General features: G+C 38.7%; 1 protein-coding gene across 6 annotated transcripts in view; it reads left to right on the top strand.

Moving 5' to 3' along the window:
• ccser1 (coiled-coil serine-rich protein 1) overlaps positions 1-23,461 on the top strand; it is a 128,714-nt gene that overhangs the window by 18,951 nt on the left and 86,302 nt on the right. For all 6 annotated transcript variants that reach the window (XM_031308946.2, XM_031308945.2, XM_035992137.1 and 3 more), the window contains exons 5-7: positions 1,960-2,050; positions 4,462-4,567; positions 23,028-23,202. In XM_031308946.2, coding sequence (XP_031164806.1) covers positions 1,960-2,050; positions 4,462-4,567; positions 23,028-23,202 — 372 coding nt within the window. The remainder of the gene's footprint in view (positions 1-1,959; positions 2,051-4,461; positions 4,568-23,027; positions 23,203-23,461) is intronic.

Here is a 23,461-nt window from a genome sequence, read left to right as displayed (position 1 = left end):
ACAACAGTGATGAGAGCTGAACAGAGTTGGTTATTGGATTTTTGTATCCATCTGCATCTGTGATACTCCATGAGACTGGCTCCTGGTATTTGCTTTGGTTTACGTTTTTCATTTTTTAAGTGCACAGAAGTTCACTTTTTTTTAGCACTTTTAACCAATATTAAATGCTCTGGAAGCATGTAGTTAGCCTCACCCACTTATTTTCATTTTGAAAATCTTGTCTAAAAGTTTCAGGTAATAGAATGTATTCAGAACCAGGTCTAATCACTACTCATACTGAATAATAGTAATTATTTTGGCTTTGTGAGATTATCAAACTGCTGAGTTTTGCTGCATCAGGTTTCAGTGTACTGTATGAGATAACAAAAAAACAACATTGTGGTGCTCATTATTACCAGTATTTTCTAAGATCTAGTGCACCTACATGGTATGCTGTTTAAATCAAATATGCAGAATTATCTGCAAATAATATTATTTGATCTTGGTATTGCCATGTCCTTTAAGGTCCAGAGTAATTGGAAAGAACCTGCTGATTGTGAGAGTATGGTACCAGGGAAGCCCATGTTGGCAGTCGAGAATTTTTTACCTCACGTGGATATGTGTGTGTGTGTGTGTGTGTGTGTGTGTGTGTGTGTGTGTTTTAAGTGAACATACTCAAGTCCTTTTTTACCAATTTAGTTCCCTGCTGTAATTATTTATATGTAGCTACAAAAGCACACTCTTATGCAAGGGTATGTTGTGTTTTAATCAATTTATTTGCTACTCTTTATTATGGTAGCAAAAGCTTCTGTTCTGCAGTGGGGTTTTCTTCAATGACCATCAGATGGCAGCATTGACTTTTAAAATGCAACTCAACCAAAAGTAGCATCTGGCATCATTATAATCTCAGAATAATACCAAGAACATCGGAGCATTTACTGAAAGATTACAAGTGAAGATTTTATGGTGGGCATTAAGTGGTGATTCATGACACACTATATGAGTGGGGGGGATGTAGCTCATTTGATAGATAATGGATTGGGAAAAAAAACTTATCTGTAATTTGTAACATCTAAAGATTTCTCAAGAAATATTAAAACTAGGGATACTGTTGATAATTCAAGGCCACCCAGGGTGGAGGGAGGTTTGTGAAACATGGCTTTTTATTGCGTTTTTGACTTATTATTGCTGGAGTTCTCTGTAAGGTAGATGGAAAAATGTTAGTGTTAGTGTTAGGATGGCACTTTTTGTTGGATACATTTTTAGAGCCTACAAAATCAAGTTAATGTCATGAGACAAATGCTTTTGAAAGTTTGGATTGTTAATAAAAATGACTAAGTAATGGGCTGGAGAGAGAAGAGAGAAATATTGAGTTTCTTGTTCAGCAGGTATTTTTTGCTTGTGAAGCATGGGGGATGCTGACAGATGTTACACAAAACTACAGCCTGATTTGGCGCATGTATTGCTTTCTCAAACTGAACCCTAATTATGCCCACGTAACAGGAGTAGCAATATGTTTTCATGAGCTTGGCTGCAGTGATGAGGGACTAAATATCTTGTTACGTGCAGGAAAAGTGAAAGAAATTCCATTCCCTAATAAAAACAACATTGTCATATATAGCGCATATCTTTTTTTCTAAATGTTTTGAGCCACCTGGATTGCTTTTATAAAAAAAAACATTTAATAGTTTGCTTTAATGTTGACATATCTTATCCTTGTTTTTAATTTGTATTTTTTTGTCTTTCACCCTCAGGGTTTGCCAAACCTGTTGGATATGTATGAGTGTCTAGCTAAAAACTGTTAGTGTGGTTATAATAACTAGTTCAGACCAACATTTACATTTTACAGTATTTCTTTCTCTATTAGGAACCTACATTAATCATGTTATTATGAATATAATAATACATCATTATTATTTTGTTAGATGTATATTTTTAATGGTTTATTTCAAGTTTTGGGGTTTTGCATTTTCTCTTCAGGATGTTTTAAACAACCTGGGTTCATCAGAGCTGGATGAAGATGATCTTATGTTAGACCTGGACCTTTCTGATGATCAACGACATCGACATGGTAATATATATATTTTTTTTAAATAATGTTTTACATAAGATCTGCATCTCTACACAGAAGTCTTTATGGCAAGTGTGTGGGTGAAGCATACGACAGGCTATAGAAGTTACAGATGATACACCAGCTCACGTTTTCACATTTAACTCTATCAAGCAAGTGTCTGTCTACATATTTATGCATTACTGAAATGGCCAAAACTGCATAGCGCCCCTTTAAATAAAAAAACAATTCTCCAAAATCATTGTGTAGCTGTTCCTATGGAAAGAAGCTAAGGGCTCTTGCAAAAAAAACATTGAAAACATAAGAGAAAATCTGTCACATACAAAGTCTTGCCTTTTATCTTTCACTCTCTCTATTCAAGAACATCTGTTCATATTTCTTCATCGTCACTGATTCTTTTTTCCCTCTTATTCGCTTTTCCTCTCTTAACCCCCTTTTTGCTTTATCTCTCTCTCGCTCTCTTTCTCTTCACTCTACTCCATCACGTTAAAACATGAAACCAGTACTCTCCCTGGTTCTTTTAACATGTGCCACGACTTTGATGTAACTGCCTCATTTACAGTGATTTATCTCCTTTGTTTTTTTGGCATTTTAGTCACACTCCTCCTGACATACCTCATGGTTGGCAGGTGACTGTCAGTGGAGAATTATTGCCTGTGCTCTGCCACCGTGCAGCATAGAGTGCCAAACACAGTAACCCCAACCTCCTTTCATATAACACATAAGGAATCTGTTATATTTAATGAGTGTGATGGGTGGCTATAACCACAACACAAATTCTTTCTTTCTTTACAAATTCATGTGTGAATTCCAAACATATTCATGTCTCAAGAAGGAATTTGCTATTTTACTGTGAGTAGACGTACAGTAGTAAAGTGAAATGATTGATTGCATTTCAAGATTCAAGATTCAAAATCCTTTATTAGTCCCACGATGGTGAAATTCACACTGTTGCAGCAGCAAGGGATAGGGGAAAAAGTACAAGACACTCTAAAGATAAACGAACAATGCATACATATAAGTAAAGAGAATAAAATGTAAAATGTTTTGCAAGCACTATTCTTATTTAATAATTTCTCGCAGGAGCATTATGGTAATGGAGCAAAATTGCAAGCCTTTTGCAAATACTGTCAGCAAATGTTTGCTTCATATTAACAAACATCAAACTGCAAAGAAACCAAATGTATACAGTACATCCACTTGAGACAGTTGGTGTTTGGCTGAGCATGTAATGACTCAGCTGGTTTAACATGAGCTTGAAATGTGATCACCTTTCATTTCTGTGCTACATTTGCCTGTAAATATAGGGACAGGTTACATTTACCCTCAGCTTGACTCTCATGTGTTTGCGCATGTCTGGCTTTGACTCTTATCTAACAGATCTCAAGCTATATATAAATGTGAGGTTAGATTCTATCATCTCTCTCTAGGCTACATTTAAGTCCCAGATGGACTCTAAGAATATTACATTTGCAGTCAAATAAAGTAGTAAAATAAGTAAAATGCTCAGCAGCACTGTGAAGTAAAGATTACAACAGGAGCTTCAGCCTTTATAAACTGAATTTCCTGTGCTTATGTGGGTTGGAAAGTTTTGGGAGGGATGGTGGGTTTGAACTGAACACACCCACACACACTGTAGCATGAAATTAGATGCTAGATGAATTGTTCTCATAAAGTCAAGGGACTAAGACTTTGTGCTGGCGATTGGAGAGTAAGGTTCTTCCACACACTGAAATTTGCACCTGCACACATTTATTCAGACAGACAGACAGACCAGATACATGTCAACGTACATTTGAAGATATATACAGAAAGACAAACAAACATGACTGGACACACACCCCATCCCGCACATCCACACACCTGCACACTCTCATTGGCACTCCTTATTTTTTTTTACCTCACTTGGGTGGCTTGTTGAAGCCTTGATTAAAAAGCAAGCAGTTTCACATAAATGTATGGCCAACGGTGTTCAGCTGCAGGGCTCTGTGTTCTTAATCCAACTGTGACTCATGCCCTGTGGAATCCCACAGGGACAGAAAGAGAGAGACAGCGGGACCTTTACAAAGACATGAAGAAATGCCAAATCTTCACTTCACCACCAGTTTCTGTTCCACACTGCTCTGTCAAATGTGCAATTAAAAGTATATACTTTTTTTTTTTTTTAAACAACTGATGTTTAAATAACGACAATACTATCGCTACTGAATTTTAATTAGCTGCTTGTGACATGACTGGTGTTTTATAGCTCTAATTTAATTTGGGAGGAGATGTAAGTAGACAGGTGTTATTTTTGGTGAGTAAAATATGTTGTTGTAAGGTTAGGTACTTTGGCACATTTTAGGTGTCAACTGAGATTAAAAAAATCAATGTGATATAATGACTATATGTGTGTTTGGGTGTGTGCACAGTGTCCAGAGAAGACTCCAGCCAGTCCCTGGCTTCCTGTCTCAACCTGCTCCCCTCCCCCATTGACCCATCAGGAGATCGCATCCCAGGGAGGGAAAACAATCAGAGGTATGTATATTTGTATTAATATACTGTGATGCATGCTCTCCCTATAAAGCTATAGGGAGAATGCGCAAACAATGCAGTACTGTCAGTGTAAGTATGTGAACATTTTGAGCAGATTTTTCTTGCACTTAAACAAAGCAAATTAAGACAAATAGTTAAAAATGATGTGTGTGTATTTGTGTATAGATGGGCTAGACATAATAGAGCCACAATCATGGACAGAAAAAGACAGGAGAAAAATTGTCTGGTATTAACTGGCCTAAAACGGTATTCAATCACATACAATTGGAGCATATGCATGGCTCAAGAACCTGTTTTGATGCCAATTTGTCCACAGGGGCATTTATCCTCTCTATAGTATGTCTACACTACAATAGAGCTTTTTTATGCCACACACTCCATTGCCACTTGAGAGACAAAGAGAGAGAGGGAGAGTGTTATTGTCTATTCTAGGAATTGCTGATCTTTAATGTTCCCTGTAAATGCGAAACATGTTTTATGTCTTTCCCTCCCTTGGAGATGAGAAGAGACTAGCACAGAAAGACAGAGGGTAAATAAATAAATAAATTCTCTTTGAATGAATATGCAAGCTGTCTTTCTGTTCTCCTCTTACTCCCAGTAGCCAACGGCTGAAAGAGAACACTTAGAGTTTCTGTTTAGGATGGTTCCATATCTGATTTGATTTGGCCACTTGTTTCTTCTTACGCTCAGGAATCAGGATAGGTCTTGCTGGGCACACAGAAATGCGCAAAACACCCCACGCATCTGCAAAAAGATGCATACACACAAACACATACACAGAGCAGCTCTGTGGATAGGGCTTATTTGGTTTTATGGAGCCAGTGTGTAATAAAATGGTTGTATCACCATTGGTATCGTCTGGTGATGTATCTGACAAAGCAGTGGGTAATTATACTTTCAGTGATCCCCTTTCTCCTCACTGGTTGAATTTATTTTATTTCTGCTCGCACCCATGGAGTAAATGTATCTGTCTCTCCATGTTTCCCCCTAAATAAGCTGGCTATGAGCTTCTTTGTTTGTAGAGACAGTGCAGGTCAACTTGTGTGAGTGGTTTTGAGGTAGAGGTTAATCTATACTACACCATTGAGACATTGGACTCAGCCTTGGCTTCTTTATTTCTAAAGAGGGTTTTTTATCACGCTTCTATCACTCTTTGAAATTGGCGCTGAATATAGAAACATGTTCTCTGTCTAGACAGTGTCAGTGAATCATCCAAGTTGGGAATCAACCTTTTCAACTAATCCAAGGTTTTTGTCTGACAGTTAATTGGTTGTTTTATTCATACTGATGTCCCACTTGTCTTTGAAAGTACGGAGGATGGTATAAGTATGGAGAAGCATTCATGTCCGCACGCACGCACCTGCGCACACACACACACACACACACACACACACACACACACACACACACACACACACACACACACACACACACACACATACACACACAAACACACATTTGTATTATTCCTCTCTTATACAAGGTTAAGGCTAAAATGTAATTAGTCTGAAGCCAGTTTTCTTCTTTTTGGTTTAAACGCCAATCAGAGACAATGCATCACGATAGCATCCTTTTAGCAGAGCATGAGATTAATGAATGCATAAATGGGTATTTGCTGTGTAGCTTCAAATGCCCTAACCTTATTTTGTGGTGATGCTCTGAAAAGATCAGTCAGTTTTAGACATATTTTTAACAAAACTGACTCTAAGTGCTATTTGTGGTAGACCAACTGACTGATTGACATTGATGACTCAAGCCTCCAAAACTGTAGACAAATCTCACAATTTTAACAGTGTGTGTGCTACTGACAGTGAGACAGTTATGCGATGTAGTGGGCTTAGGGAGAAGAAGTGTGTGTTCTTCACAGCAAGCGAGTATTTTTTTGTAGCTGAAGTGCGGAGCAGCAGTGTAACCTCAGAAATTGACTGGATGGAAAGAGCGCTTCCAGTTCGATAACAAATCACACCTTTGGGGCTTAGACAGACTCTTCTTTCTTTTGATTTCAAAGTGAATTTTACATTTTGTTTTATATAAATAACGATGGAGTTGGGAATCCATGCCATTAAAACATGTTTTTGACTCTGGAAACACTGGGGCAGATTACATATTGGAGCCAGGTCTAAGTTTCTTACCCTCAACACAAGGCTGCTGATGTGTTAATTTCCTACTGGAAAATGTAGTCTGTGAGTGAAGAAGCTGAGATTGGAGAGGGAAAAGAGAGCAAAATGTGTTTGCCCAGGGCTTGCTCTTTCTCTCTCAGTCTCTTTCGCTTTCTGTCTCAGGTTCCACAATCCCGCAAGGGGACATTGATTTGCTGGAGGCGAAGCAAGCTCCCATCTAGTCATACACAAGAAAACACAAACACATGTGCACACATGCATGCTTGCACGCACACACACACCAGTGTTGGGCAAGTTACTTCCAAAATGTAATACATTATAGATTACTAGTTACTGTCATTTGAGAGTAATTAGTTATATTACAATATTACTGTCTCCAAATTGTAATGCATTACACTACTTTTGCGTTACTTTTGAGTTACTTTCACCAAAATACCAGTAGAAGTAGGCTATGACTTAGCAGGTAGCTTGTGAATTTCCCCACGGGATCATTGAAGTCTCGTCTTCATCCACTTTAATACATACATCATAGTTTATTCATAATATTTTGTATTATCAATCTGAATCTGCAAAGTAACTAAAGCTATAAAATAAATAGTGAAGTAAAACATACAATAGGCCTACTTGACTTTGAACTGTGGTTGAGTAGAAGTATAAAATAGGAGAAAATGAAATTATTTGATTAAAAGTACAATTGTATTGAAGTACAGCATAATTACTTTCCACCGCTGTAATGATGTTACGTGTAGCAAGCCTAAACATGAATTCCCGACATGTTTATATCCGTCAGCAGCTCGGACACACGGCTGTGCGCGCTGACGTACCGTCACCTGTTGGGACACAGATGTTGTCCGTAGCCTACTGTCTCTGGTTCTGTTCTCTGACGACGGGAACAGTGACGGGACAGCTCGCTTCAACTGAGTGAAATAACTCCTGAAAATAATGTCCATGTCGCAAAGGTATCCGTCCCTGCAGTCATCTCAACCATCATATTCCAGCAACAGGAAATAACACTCACAGACTTTTTTTTCTGTGCTGAAATGTTTTGCGGTGTTGGTGAATTCTTAAAAAAACAAAACGCCACTAAATGTCGGGTTAAAATGCGTAGTAACTCACGTTACTGAGACTGTAACGGATATAATATTACTGAAATGTTATTAGTAATGCGTTATATTACTGCGTTACAGCAAAAAGGAATACATTACTGTAAAGGCGTTACTCCCATCACTGACACACACACACACACACACACACACACACACGCACACACACATACACCTGTCAGTCAGTCAGCCTCTCCAGAGAGAGTATCAGCTGCAGGATACTGCTGGCTGTCTGACAGGCTGCACAAAACATCTGCCGTACACACATGCACACACACAGTCTTGCACGCATACCTCTTTGATGAATGACATTTTGATGATTTTGATGGCAAGCATTTCATTCTCTGTGTTTATTACTTTGTAAACATACATACCTCAATAACAAAGCTACAGCAGTAAAGTCCATGTGCTAAATAGTAGTTTCCATTTCTCTGTGGGTGAACACAGTAGGTGTGTAGAGGGAGAGAGAAAGACGGAAAGGGGGAGATGGAAGGAGAGCTGGGGAGGGAATAAAGACTGGAAACATTAGAGTATATATATATATATATATATATATATATATATATATATATATATATTCATTCACTTGAATATAGGACAAAGAAATATGTAGTCATAATGTCCCCCATCACCTTGTACTTGCTGCACAGTAGCTGGTGAGCAGGGATCGTGTCAGAGACACAGTATACAGTACTCTGCAATAGTTTTGAATCATGTTATCATGACAGGTTGGGATAAAAAAAAAAAACGGGTGAGAATAAAAGGAGAGTAGAGTATGAGGTTTAGTGATGCCACTTTAGATAGATGCTTCTAGGGCTGCAACTAACGATTGATGATTATTGATCATTATCGATTAATCTGCTGATTTGCACTTTTGCTTAAAAAATGACTTTAACCTATTATTCGTATATCAAAATAGTTGCAGATACATTTTCTGTCAATCGACAAATTCGTTAATTGATTGATCGTTGCAGATCTAGAGGTTTCCACTTCAGTGGCTGCAGTAGCTTTATAGCAAAAGACTGTTTTTAGATGTTTTGATTTGAATCAGATATGGCTGGGATTTATTTTAACAGAGTAGTGCAGTTTCTAATGAACTTTTAACCCAGCAGCTTTGTTTGCTTGCATTTCATTTCAATGCTGAAAACACCAAATGTATGCAGTCATCTACATTTTGACACAACATACAGTAGATGGGCCAAAAATACTTTTTTGGCATAAGTTCATGTGCTTTGTTACATAAAGCCCTTGTCATGGAACTTTTGCCAGTTGCAGCTCTTACTCTAGGTAATATTGTTATATATCTTCACTGCATGACAATGAGTGTGCCTCAGAATGGCTTTTGGTTGGTGGAAGAGGGGGGCGGAGGGTGTATTAGATGGTGAATACTGATGTTATTGTTTGTGTGATATATCTTAATGTCTTGTGTTAAGACATCAACTCCTCCCTCATCTCTCCTATAGACAAAGACAGAGGAAATTAAATGTCGACAGTTGCGGTATAATGTAGCTTGCCTGTTGCTATGGTAACGGCAGTCTGCCTGTTGAGTGTTCCTCTTCCATTCTTCTTTTCTTTCCCCGTTTCTCTTTTCATTGCTTCAATGTTGATTACTATGCAGAAGACAAACACTCAGAGGTGTCCTTGTCTGTCCATATCCAGTGGACACTCATGAAGTCTCAATTCCCATATCTCCATTGATTTGAGGATTAATCTACAGCCATAACATTCACATGCTCTTGCGATGGCATAATAAGATTTATTAGGGAACATGTCCACATTTGTGAACAGGTCCCAATTTAACCGAAATTACCAACATTCACTCACATGCACATTTATAAAAACAGAAGGCATCAAGAATCCAGCTGAGCCGTGGCCGGGTTAGCTCAGTTGGTAGAGCAGGCGCACATATATAGAGGTTTATTCCTTGACGCAGCGGCCGCAGGTTTGACTCCAACCTGCAGCCCTTTGCTGCATGTCATTCCCCCTCTCTCTCCCCTTTCATGTCTACATCTCTCCTGTGAAAATAAAGGCCTAAAAATGCAGAAAAAAATAATCTTAAAAAAAAAGCATCCAGCTGAGCCTTTGAATTGAGCTGGGGACAGATAAAATGCACTGCAGTGTGATTTTTCAGACATAGACAAACACACAGCATACAGAGGGAGTATGAGGGAACCCAGATTAGATTTTCTTTACTCTCTGTTTAATTTGCTGGAATATAATAGAATCAAAATGTATTAAGTGGTGACAAAGTGCAGTATTTTATCTTGTATTAATCTATGCTTTTTAAACATTATACATTTACATTTATTTTTACATTATATATTAAAGGAAATGTGTTGGTTATTTTTCTATGTTCTTGATACATTCTTTTTATATATATATATATATATATATATATATATATATATAAATAACTTTATTTTAGGTGTTGTCAATATACAGAAATGAGCATACATACATATACAAACAAACTCGAGAAACAGTCCCACATTGGTGCCCTCCCCTTCTCCCTCCCCATACATACAGTGCAAAAAATAAATAAATAAGTAAATAAATAAAATAAAACAAGATCCAATTCTACAGAGGTATATCAATGGGCTAGTCAGACAGATGACTAAAGAGAGCGCTTAGATAACATGAGCTGTTAGAGATTCAACACCTTCACATATTCGATGAAGGGAGTCCACACTCTATTGAATGTGTCAAAAGAACCTTTCAGTGTATGTCTAATCTTTTCTAGCTGAAGTAAAGATAGCACCTCCTGGATCCATCTCCTGAAGGGTGGGCATTTATTAAATTTCCAATTCATTAAGATTACTCTACGTGTTATGAGACTACAGAACTCTACTGCTCTTTTTTGTGTTCTTGTGGCATGTATTTCCGAGGGTGTGACTCCATATATATATAGCAGTGAGTGGATTGGGTTTGAGTGATGTGTTGCCGATACATTCTTTTTTTAATTTTCTCACAGTCCGAGCCAGCAGGTTGCTTGTACTAGCTAAGCATCATGCTCTTCAGAAGCTCTTTTTAATTTTCAGACCAGAATCAAATCCTATCCTGTAATCTGCGCCTGTTGTCATGCATTGTCCATTGCTGTTGCTTCTAGTTTTTATCTCTTTATTAAATGTTCAACACAGGGAAACTAATTAGTGTTGGCTTCCGGTTTTTCCTTCTTGCTTTGAGTGGGAACGTGTTGTTCTGATTTGTATCACAGAGAAAAACATCAGATTGGCAATGAATAAGTAATTACTTTGCTTTCCATTACTTAGTGGTCGGTTCCAGGAATCATTGAAGAGGTATTCACTGTTACTCTTTTGTTACTGTTACTAGATTGTAAGACATGACAAGATGTTTTTTTGTTTCGTGAACTTTGTCATTTTGCAGCATGTGGATGATTTTATGGCATGATGATTGTCATGCATTGTCTGCCTCTTCTCTGTTTATCTTGTCTCTTTTTTTGTGGTCTACGGCATACTGTATGTTGATCTTGAACAGATGTTTGATACAGCTTGCTAAGATTAGCGCACTGTACTAAGGAAATGTACAGCAAAGTGATAACATTTGCATTCTGCAGTGATACATTAAGATGTTTCCCACCCTTTTTGTTGATTTCTCAATTACCTTCCTTTCTACTACTTCTACTATTCTTAGCGAATACTGAATATTTCCCATGAGAACTTGTTGCTGCTATAACTGCCCTTATTCGTGTTTGAGCTTAGTAGCTACTATCAACATCACCAAAAACAAGGCTCTGGAAAAGAAAGCCTCTGTACAGTAGTCATCACGAAACTTTGCCTTCAGACCCTTCCAATAAAATTTGGCTGAGTAGGTTTTAAGTTTAAAGGAATATTTAAGGATTTTCTTTTGAGGATATATGCTTTTATGCTTCTTTTTTTTAAGATTATTTTTTGGGCTTTTCTGCCTTTATTTGATAGGACAGCTAGGTGAGAAAGGGGGAAGACATGCAGGAAATCGTCACAGGTCGGATTCGAACCCTGGACCTCTGCGTCAAGGCATAAACCTCTCAGTGTATGTGCACCTCCTCTACCCACTGACCCAACCCGGCCACACTTTTATGCTTTCTTTACGAGACTTAGATGATAAGATCGATATCTATCTCATATCTGTGCACAGAGTGTAGAGATGTTTATCCTAGCTTAGGATAAAGACTGAAAGCAGGGGGTAGACTCCAAGCCTGGCTCAGAACAGAGATCCTAAAACAATAATTTGTGGTTCAGGGGGAGTTAAGTGCTGTAACTATTTCTTAGCAAACAACAGCTGGATGCAGTGACTGTACACAGCATCCTGCATTTTTGTTGTCACAGTGATGTCGCAAGGTTAGGTACCAATGTTCAGAGATCAAAACTAAAACCTGTGCTCACTGACCATATCTGTCAACCCAGAAGTGTGAATAGATACATCTTGTGAAAGATAATAATAATATTGTAATATGTCTGTTATTTGCCAAGTACATTTTACACATACAATGAATGTATCATTTGCATTGAAGTCATCCTAACTAAGTATGCATGGGCTTTATGAAAGGATAGTATTATAGTATAATATGTAATATCGCCACCTGAAACCACAAAGTGTTGTTTTTACATTTCTGTTTGTGTGCGGATTAAACAGAGATACAATGTGTTAATTATAGGTGTCGGTAGGTGTTTTTTTCAACTTTGACAGAGACATTTTTACCCATCACTGGTAAACTTTACTTCATACAGACAGATGTCTTACTTACAGATCATCTTGTTAACTAAGATTACAGTAAATTATATGTTGAGTACACAATTAAAGCAACATTCCACTTGCTGCCTTCTATATGTATGTATACACCTAGTTTGGAAACTCCTAGTGTCTTCATATCCTACTCTTTTATGTCCCTCTATACATACATATACAACATATTTCAGTTATTGCCATGGAAACCGTTTTTAAAGACATGAAGATGAGGAGCATACATGCCTTTTAATATCTTGGATTATAGAATCTTATTACTGGTACCTTGGCACATTTTCAGTTTCATTTAACCTAACCCTTATGCAAGTGCTTATGAACAGGAAATTATGTTTATGTGCACCAAGTCAGAAAACATGAAGACTAAAAGGTAATAAGGGGATATTGGTTAACATTTATTCAGAATTGCTGTCAACGTGAATATCAAGTGTGAACATTTAAAATGGATCGGACCTGAGTGCAGAGTCCGTCACAATAAAGTCGTGCATCCAGGATCACTGTCATGTACTGTACATCATGTGTACTATATGCGATGACTCAGCATTGCAACTTTTGTTCAGCACAGTGTTATTATTTTGTCATGGTGGTGACAACAATGGCGCTACAAAATAACAAATCAGAATTATGACTCATCTTAAACAATGTATTTGGCTCTCTGAAAGGAAATTAGGCAGCCTGACAGAGATGAGAGGAAATGAGATGAAAAAGAGAGAGACAACATTTTAATTTATTTTATCTAAATGTTGTTGATGTTGTTACTGACTGTCATCACAAAACATTAGCTACACGCTGTGCTCCTCGTTGAGCAACTGCCCAGTAAACAGCGGCTCGTTGGCGGCTCTCACTCATAAGGAAGCAGACCATTACATTTGCAAAAGACAATGACAAAAAAGCCCCAAAATCAATTCAGTTTCTGTTGGCATTGAAGGGCAATTTGAGCAAAGGCACCACTAGTCGGTATTTGCTCTCAGGCTCCGTGCCGCTGTCCATATCGTCCTCGCTGCATCTGCAGCCTCTCTCTGGCTGAACACGGATGTATACTGTATATATACGGCTGAATATCCGAGTCAGTCACAATACTTGTAAAATGTACACTGTAAAATAATCTCATCCACCACATCCTCTTGCAGAGGAAAGGTAGCTAGTTTGCAATACAAGAGAAGAGAAGAGAACAGGGAAGTTTGTGAACAGCATTGCGCCCCCAGCTACCAGCGCTGAAGTAGCATTCTGTAGTTCTTCAATCCTCCAGTGACGTCACTGGAGGGTTAGAGTTACTCTTACAAAGTAGAGGAGATTTTGCAGCTGCTGAGCCCCAGAAACACAGAGAATATTGGAGAGAACAGCAGGCTTTTTTTTCACACCATATCCCTCATTCAGATAGATAGAGATAAGGTTGAAATCACACAAATTTCCCTTTAAGCTAAAAATACATTATCATACACATACTACAGTATACTATCTATTTTCATGGTGTTACTGTAATATTTTTTTTGCACCTGAGCTTTTGCACTTTAGCATCTCGTAACCAGACCTTCCCAGAATGCTGTGTGGACCACAGCGCTGCGGTGGAGGGTCTGGCGAGACGACACAGCTTTCCGGGATGGGACAAAAACGTGCTCTAGTTTATTGCCATCTCTTTACACCAATCACAATCGTCTTGGGTGACGCTAAGCGCTGTACGGAGCAACGGCGACTCTGCAAAATTGCCTCGGGAAGGAACTTGTTTTGGTTGAATATGTGTACGTTCAAATGTTGTTTTAGTCGTGCAACAGAAAACTCAGATTGGACAGATAGTCTAGCTAGCTGTCTGGATTTACCCTTTTTTGTTGCTGTTGGCAATCCCGGAAGTGGAACGTCGCGGATATAGACTAGGCAAAGTATAGCTGTTTTCTTGAATAAACACAACACAACACATTATAATGTAATTGAAATTCTGGTCCTTTATGATCATGGCGTTTGAATAAATAGCGTAAAATGATCATCTCCTTAAGTAATGAATAGAATAGATGAACATTTAATGTGCCATACAAATAATTCCCTTTGGGTGGGAAATTTGCATTTTTTACATTGGATTGTTGATTTGAGTTTATAAATAAATAAATCAGCCTCAGTCAACCAGTGGTTGCTTTTGTGATCTATTGTCACCTTTGGCATTTATGCTTTTTTTTGGGGGGTAAATTCTCATTATTCAGAATTGCAAACAGGCACAGTTACTTTCAAAAAAGTGGAACAAACATAATTATAAAGCAGTAGAATAAATCCTGTGGTGCTCGCATAACACTACAAACTCAAAAGAGTATTGTGTCTCATGTTTCCTCGGGCACTAACTCTTAGTAGTGGACTTTGTGAACTCATAGAAGGGTTTTTGTGCTAAAAAGTGAGAATGTTCCACTTTAGTGGAATATTGCTTTAAGGCTTCAATACAGGATACAACTTTGGGCACTGTGGTATGGCAATATTCTCTGAAATAGGAAAATGTAATGTGACACATGGGACCAATATTAAATAGATCTCTCCAAGCAACTAGAAGTTTTGATAGTAATTAGTGCAAGTGTGTGCTGATAACTTAAGGTCGTTCCCCCACGAAAAGCTAGTGTGGTGGTTCTTAGCCTTTTTGTACGGGATTATCATTATGATACTCAACAAATGCTAAGGAGTTGGTTGAGTGGACAGTCTCAGAAGGTCTCACTAAGTCAGACAGGGAAAAGTAGAAAAGGGGTAAATAAAAAGAGGTACAGATGTCTTGCAAAAACAAGTGCAGATTCAGAGTGCAAAGTGTAAAGTAAAGCAGAGAGGACAATTAGGTTAATCACAAAGTTACCCCAGCCATATTAAATTTGTTTTATATTCCCCCGTTTCTGTCTGTCTGAAGACTTGAATTCAACATTAGATTCACTGCCTGGAGCTTGGCTTGTGCTCACACTTTAGTCACAGATGCATTTTATGTCAGAGATGAATTTAATGGCAACATTAAACATCCGTAGCCCCAGGTGCTGAATGCAGATGAGCGCACTGTGTCTGTCAGATGGAAAGGAGTGACAAATGAGGGTGATCATTCTCCAATAGCTGCAGTATACTGTTATACTTCACTTGTGCATGCATACAAGTGCATTACACAGCATTACACACACACATACCGAATTGTCCCCATAAATGTGTGTTGTCAGTAAACAATTTAATGAGGGAAAAATTGGCATAGTAGACTGACTGCCCTATCTAGCTATGTCTCAGTGTTAATGTGTCTTTACTGTATTTATTCCTGAGACAATGCAGTCTTCATATTGCTGTTTGACAAGGGTGCAGCCCACCCCTCTTCACTGCTGCTTAAGATAAAGCACTTCAATCACTCAGCAGTCATTATTTGTTACTTCATGCGCTAACTGAACATTATGTAAACCTAGACATCTTAGTGTGCATATAGGAATGTGTGTCTCATCGTTTTTGGCTCTGTGTGGATGTGCAGGTATGTGTTAGAGCCAACGGCCCTGTAATAAAATACTGTGTGAGTGGTAAAGTAATGAAAGTCATAAAAAGGCAGATAATTGACTTTTTCAGGTTGGCGAAGTGGATCACTTCTTACGCAGCTATTGAGAAATGGCTTTAGAGGTGAGAGGGGTGAGTCAGAAGGGTTGAGGGGAGAGTTAAAGGGAGAGAAAGACAGTAGAAGAAAAATACATGTTGAAAGGAAAGGAGAAAAAAGGAAAAGAAAGACGATGGGCAAGAGAAAAAGGAAATATGAGAGAATAGAATAGAAAAAAATGTGAGGACAGAAAGGGCAAAAGAAAAATTAGAGTACAATTTTAAGGATTAAGGAAGGGGGCATTTTTCAAACTCTTTTTCTGTGTACTTTTTCTTTCCTTTGTGTAATTACTCTGAAAAGAGCGTAGGGAGAAAAATCTCTGTGAAAACAATGATTTGCACTTTAATCCATGTGTTCAGTTGTAATTAGCTTCACGGTGACATGGTCACGCATTACCGGTTTCAGCCACTAGCTGGTGTAATACTACATCTTTATAAATTCAAATTAGGACTTTATCCATTTGTGTTGTTGAAGACTTTCAGATTAGACAAAACATATGATGAGGTGGAGATGGTGCAATATGAAGATATTTATATACGACCTGAGTTAGTTCTGCAGAGCAAGTGCACCAATTTACTGGTTGCACAATAATTAGTGTACTACGATAGAATCAATAGATTAAAAATAACGTGACCATTTCACGAACTGCTGTGAGACCGTGTTGGATAGTTCCCCTTACCCAGGCTGATGAATAGGCCTCTAATATGGTTTTCTCCGACAGTCTAATCTTCTAATTGACTCCTATCACAATGTCCTCTTCCCTGCACTAACAAACATACTGTATAACCTGTTGAGAGGTTGTGTGTGTGTGTGTGTGTGTGTGTGTGTGTGTGTGTGTGTGTGTGTGTGTGTGTGTGTGTGTGTGTGTGTGTGTGTGTGTGTGTGTTAGTGAGAGAGAAAGAGAGAGGTAGAGCGTGAGTTGTAAAAACAAAAAAAGAGCGAGTGAGTGTGTCCGGCTATCGGCTCATGACAGTGAAAAGACAGATGACCCTGAGTAGAGGAACGGCCTCCCTGCCTGTATAACATCTATCATCGCTGAACAGACTTGTCTTCAACTGTGCTGTGCACTTCCTGGTGTGTGTTTGTGTGTGTGCTCTTCCACATACTGTATGTGTGGGGTAATTACCTGTAGATGAGACTTGTACTTAGCTGGAAAGCGAATTTGTCTACTCTGTAACTGCAGTCCAAAATATATACTCTGACATGACATGCTCACGCAGGCACACTTGCATATACCTCACACACAACACTGGCAGCTTGGCAGTCTTTGCCAATGCTGCTGTCATTGAAAGAGTCGCTCGGTTCCAAGTTTTGTTCCATCCTCACTGAGAGCTGGGTTTCATTGAGTTAAACAGCTATCTTGCTCTTTTTATTCTGAAGGGAGATTTCAGGTCCAAAATATCAAACCACAGAAAGCGCTCACTTCTGTTTGAGAAATGGTGCATTGCTGGTTCAAGTCTCTTCTAAAAAATATGTTGCAGCGATACTGCCAATGTTCACATTTTGTGTTTTATTCCTACAATATCTGCTTTTGATAATAAAAGCTTGACTAAGGTGTGGTTTTATTAGGCCCTTTGTGGTCATGTTTAAAAATTGTAAATGTAAAAACTGACTTCCTATACAAATAGAGACGCGGCGTGAACCTTGGTGTCTCTTGTCAAAGTCAAGGCTTTTACGTGCCCATCTATCTTCCTATACTTTGCTGTGTGAGTACATTAACTACTTTTGCATTAACACTAAATATTGCCAGCCAGGACATACAATAAAATGCTAGTGCAAACTAGTTGTAGATGGATGTTATTCATATGATATAAGGTTGGCTATTTGTTTGTAAATATAAGCTAAATAAATTCATCACTTAAATGCCATTTCTACCGCAACAGACAGCATGACATAGGACCAAGAAAAAGTGAGATTTAGTGGTATTCCCATTTTTTTTGTTTTTTAAATGCTCCCTACAGTAAAACTCTTACAGCCCACTTCTAGTCACCTGCAACAGTAATTGCCCCACATATGGGCACCTCTATGATTATAGTTTAGGATGGGTATAGTTTGAACACCTCTCCCACTTATTTTTCTGTCACTCTGTGGAATTGATGTGCACCACAGAGGTAAAAAAAGATTCCAAACCTGAAAGCCTAAAAGCTAGAAAAAGGGCAAGAGTGTCAGACTCAGAGAAAAACAGACATACAAAAACAAAACAAAAAACAACTTTGAGAGAAGAAAAAAAACGTTATTGTGGCACTGCACTGCACCACTTGACACAAGCTGTCGGGAAGAAGAGTGCATGATTGATCATATGTCATTTATGCACGCTCAATTCATCCAGCCTCGATAGCAGGGTTGAGCAACAGAGAAATAAATGGAGAAACTTCACTCCATGTCAGGCAGGAACAAAAGCTACAACGTATACAGTTTAAGGCGGGGGAAAAGAACCAGTGGCTACTTGACAGACAGAGCTCACCGGTCCTCAGAAAACAGCAGGCTTCATGCGAGGTGCTAAGCAGAATCTCCGGGGGGCACCTTAGGCTTTGATACTGCATCAGTTTAGTGTAGTGGTTGTCAGAGTGATAGGGGGGGAAAAGAGATGAAGGGGCAAGGGGAGAGCTGTAGAGACATGAGACAAGGACTTGAGCAAAGGGCAGAGTGGGGGTTGAGAAGGGAAGGGCAGGTGAACAAAGAAAAGTAAGAGAGAAGGGAGCTTGGACGGAGCGGTCGAAGGTTGATGATTGATGGATAGAAAGAGAGTGAGAAGGAAAGGTAGACAGACGGTGAATGGATGATAGGGAAAAGAAGAAAGAGGGGTGGGATGGGGAACTAGTGAAGAAGAAAGTATTTGGGCAAATGAGGGAGCCATTCAGTCAGACCTTTTTAGTGAGAAGTCTTTGGAGTGGCTTATGTTGATCGATATTTTAGTGATATGGTCTTCTTTTGCTCAAAGAACATTTTTCCTGGAGAAACTGCTGTCTGACTTAATGCTCCCCGCCACTGTTTACTTGGTAATTTTTCTGTGAAAATGGCACTAAAGGCATCTAATTTCCTCTCACCTCCTCTCTAAATGGCTATCAGTCAAGAGTGAACACTGTCTCTTGATGATAAAGAGCTACTCGCTTCTGCGTCTATGCCTGCCTCTCCTTACTGCCATCCTCTCTTCTCTCCTCCTTTTCTTGATATGCAGACTGTGAACTCCCTGGTTGTCTTTGTGGTTTTTAGAAAGGAGATTGGTATATCCCAGCTCACCTTTTGAAAATGTCATAAAGAAGGTGAGATACACACTCCCCCTTTATGCACTTCTGTCAAAATATCACATCTTGGCAGACAAATGCAGCACCTTAGTTTATTTAAACACATTTGATTAATCTGTTGGTTAATTTTAGTTGTTTTTTTCCCCTGTTTTTTGATGGCAGCTTTCTTTTACTACCTGAAATGGGAAAACTGTCCATAGCCATGGTATAAGCACACATTACTTTTACATTGCATTTACAGTATTACTCTATTACTATAGTTAAGTTAAATCAGATTAATTGTTTTGCGCTTGTGAGAAAGAAACAATCTATTCATTGTTAACAGTTTTACACTTTCAGAACACATTGTCCTTGGAGCTAAACATTCAACATGCTTTTATTATGTACTTAGTTTTGATATTTGGAAAATCTCTTTGGGCCAAGTAAGGGTCATCTGCACATATTGATAGAAAACCTGACTGTAATTGCTTTTTAAATAATTTGTCAATGGGAAAAAAGGACACATTCTAAAGGTAATTTTTCAGCATTTACAGAACTCAGTGTTGTGGTTATTTTTACTTAGTCAAGTCAAATACCATAGATTATTTGCTTATTGATGCTTTTGAATTTTATTGTACTCTTACCACTATCTTCATACCTGCCAACCAGACATATGTTCATGCTAAGTAACCCGTTTCTTTACACTACTTGTACCCATGAACATAGCCAGACCAGACTTTGAAAGGTTTTAGCATAATTCTACATCTTGGACTTAGTATTTGTGTATAATTATTACTGTGTAAAAAGAGTGCTAAATGTGCCCATGGACAACTACTAACCAAGGTTAAATGTTAATCCTAAAATGAAAATGTAGAAAATGAAAATGGCTTTTCAGAATGCATCTTTTACTACCCCATAATCATCAAATTTTGTAGTAAAAATCTAAATTATACTCCACAACAACAGCCATGCAATTACATTCATAATGCACTCACTATCATAAAGTAAGCTGTTGCATTCATTTTCCTAATGTATTTGGTATTTTGTATGTATGAGTGGCCAGGCGAAGATGTAACAGACCAAATGAAAACACTGCTCACATAATGCTTTTGAAACTGTTGAAACTAGAAAACAGAAGGAGAGCTTGATCTATGCCTTAAGACTGTTTTCATGTCTGGTGGAAAGGAATAAAGTAGTCTTACATCGTAAACAATTAAAAATATGCTTGTGGTTAAACTTTAAAACTGACAGAATAAGTAAAGTGAGCTCTGAGCAATGGATGACTATAAAGATACTGTTTTTATAGATAAGGTCAGTGTTTTTAGTTGTGGTGCTTCAATTGAGTTTTAGTGTTGGCTGGAAGGCAAAGACAGATGAGGAATGCTGTGACATTGAGTAACCAGGAACCAGGGACCAAAGACATAATGCAGACACCTGTTTACTGCTTTATTTTTATTTTTAATTTTTTTTAATGGGGCAGTTAATTAAAACAGTGCCTTGTATAGACTCAGAATCAGATGTATTACCAAGCAAGATTACACTTGCAATGAATTTGCCCTGGTGTATTAGGTGCATACAGTAAACAATAAACATATTAAAAATGGAATGAACAATAAAGTAAAGTACTGTTAAGAGTCAAGAACATAAATGCAGAATAGATATATTATGATACAAAGTATGTAAAAAGATACTATAACAAATATGTGCAATATAACAGATTTAGAAAGGGAAAGAAAGCTGTACCGTTTGTGCAGGGTGTGCCAAAAACGTTGATCAGGGGATGTGCAAAAGTTCACAGTATATATAATATGTGCAATGGTCAGAGATAATAGTCCAGGATGTGTGTTAATGTTTCAATTATTTTTATTTTTAAGCTTCATTTCAAAAATCAAGTTACAAAATTGTCATTACAGTGCTTCTTTTTTACAGTATACAAACAAAGATAAGGAAGGGAAATAAAGATAAATAACTAAATAAAAACAAAAAACTAACAAACGAGAGGCCCTAATCCCTACCCGCCATAACCCAACCCGGACTGCGATCAGGATGATGTGTGTTAATGTAACGTGGAGTGACTGGTGGGTGGGGTCGGGTTAGTCAGAGTCTGTCAGTCGTGGTCCCGGGCCTTGTTGTTGGGGCCTGAAGAAACTGTTCTTGTGGCGTGAGGTTTTGGTCCTAATGGAACACAGCCTCCTGCCAGAGAGTAGTGTTATTAAAAGTTTGTCTCCGCGGTGGGAGGTATCGGCCATGATCTTTCCTGCCCGCTTCAGGGTCCTGGAGGTGTACAGGACCTGGAGGGACGGGAGATTGCAGCCAGTCACCTTCTCAGCAGAGCGAATGATACACTGCAGTCTGCCCTTGTCCTTGGCAGTGGCAGCAGCGTACCAGATGGTGATGGAGGAGGTGAGGATGGACTCGATGATGGCAGAGTAGAAGTGCACCATCATTATCTTTGGCAGGTTGAAGTTCTTCAGCTGCTGCAGGAAGTACATCCTCTGTTGTGCCTTTTTGATGAGAGAGCTGATGTCTCACAACACAATCAGCTGCGCACACAAACACAATCACAGGGTTGTTTCTGCAGAAGAATAATTGCCGACATGCAGTAACACAAAACACTACATTAAGAATCCTCGAAAACTATGTACAACCAGACAGGATCACACAGCTGTGATGGGCTATAATGAATCAAAGCTCTTGACAATGAAATATCCTTTTGAGTTGATAATGATGGTGAGTCGCAGGATTAGAAGCTGGACTGGTGTACTTTGGCTTCTTTGATCTCTGAATGCATTAGTGTGTACGTGTGTTTGCACATGCAGGCATTTGTATGGGCTTTTATTTTGTCTGTTTGTGTGGGGGTTTATTATAGAACTGATGGCTCATTAAAATCGAGTCCTTAGGAAGTCCTGTGGAGCAGCTGTTGCAGGTCTTAGTCTCCATCAGACCTTTGTTTCCCCGTCTTTCTTCCTCGCGCTGTAGAAATCTCTCTTCTAAATTTCTATTTCTCTTTCTCTCTCATTTCTCTTGTCTTTTCACTATGTATTATTTAAAGCCACCTTGAGTTGAATTTCCATAAATCTTCACATAGTGGCCTTAATAAAACTGTGAAAAACGTGTGTATCATCACTGCTCTTAGAATGATGCATACAGATCTTTATAATTGCTTTGTAGAAGGTATAGTTTAAAGTGTTGTATCTAATTGTCACACATGTTCCGATTGCAGACAAGTTTGTTTTTTTAGCCACACATGATAGGACACAGGATTCTAGGAACTATTGGGATATTCAGAAGCAGCTGATATCTTGACATTGCTGTGTAATGTATGTAGGGAGGTGGTGGCGCAGTGGATATAACACATACCTTTGGTGTGGGAGACCTGGGTTCGATTCCCACTGCGATACGTTAACAATGTGTCTGTGACCAAGACAATTAACCCCTAGTTGCTCCAGAGGTGTGCAACCTCTGACATATATAGCAGTTGTAAGTCACTTTGGCTGACACGTAATGTGATGTATCATCTACACCATCAGTAACAACCAAAGGCAAGGATGAGATTCCACTGGTTGCCTGTGGAGAGCAGTGAAGTCAGGTCAATGATCAAGTTTTCATACTGACTCATAATAACATTTCATCTCTTTATTTCTCTCCCTTCCCTTCAATCGACTTCTTCTCCAGGGAGCCCAGCCGTCCGACCAGCCTGCTGCCTGCTGACTGGAGCTCGGTGCTGGGTTTGGGGAGGGAAGATGAGCATTTACCTCCAGGGCTGGAGACCCTTCCATTTCGACTGATGCAGCAGGACTGCACTGCTGTCAAAACCCTGCTTTTAAGACTGAGACGAACACTGCAGGAGGTAGGATATACACATGCACACACAGACAAAAGCATATAGACTCTTCTTAACATGAGTTTATACGCAGATTAACACATTGACTGTCACAAAGTGCAAGAATAACACAACTAGATGCCCAAATTCATTGTTATTCCAGACAGACGCTTCTCTGACCAAGTTATAAATGTATTAAATTGTTTTAAACCAGTGACGGTAAGGGGTTAGCAAAGAGTATGATGCAATTGGCATTTCGAACCAAAACAGTGCAGTGCTCCACTGA

The sequence above is a fragment of the Sander lucioperca genome, chromosome 2, assembly GCF_008315115.2.
Source record: "Sander lucioperca isolate FBNREF2018 chromosome 2, SLUC_FBN_1.2, whole genome shotgun sequence".
Taxonomy (NCBI): Eukaryota; Metazoa; Chordata; class Actinopteri; order Perciformes; family Percidae; genus Sander; species Sander lucioperca.
This window is presented reverse-complemented; position numbering and strand designations above follow the sequence as displayed.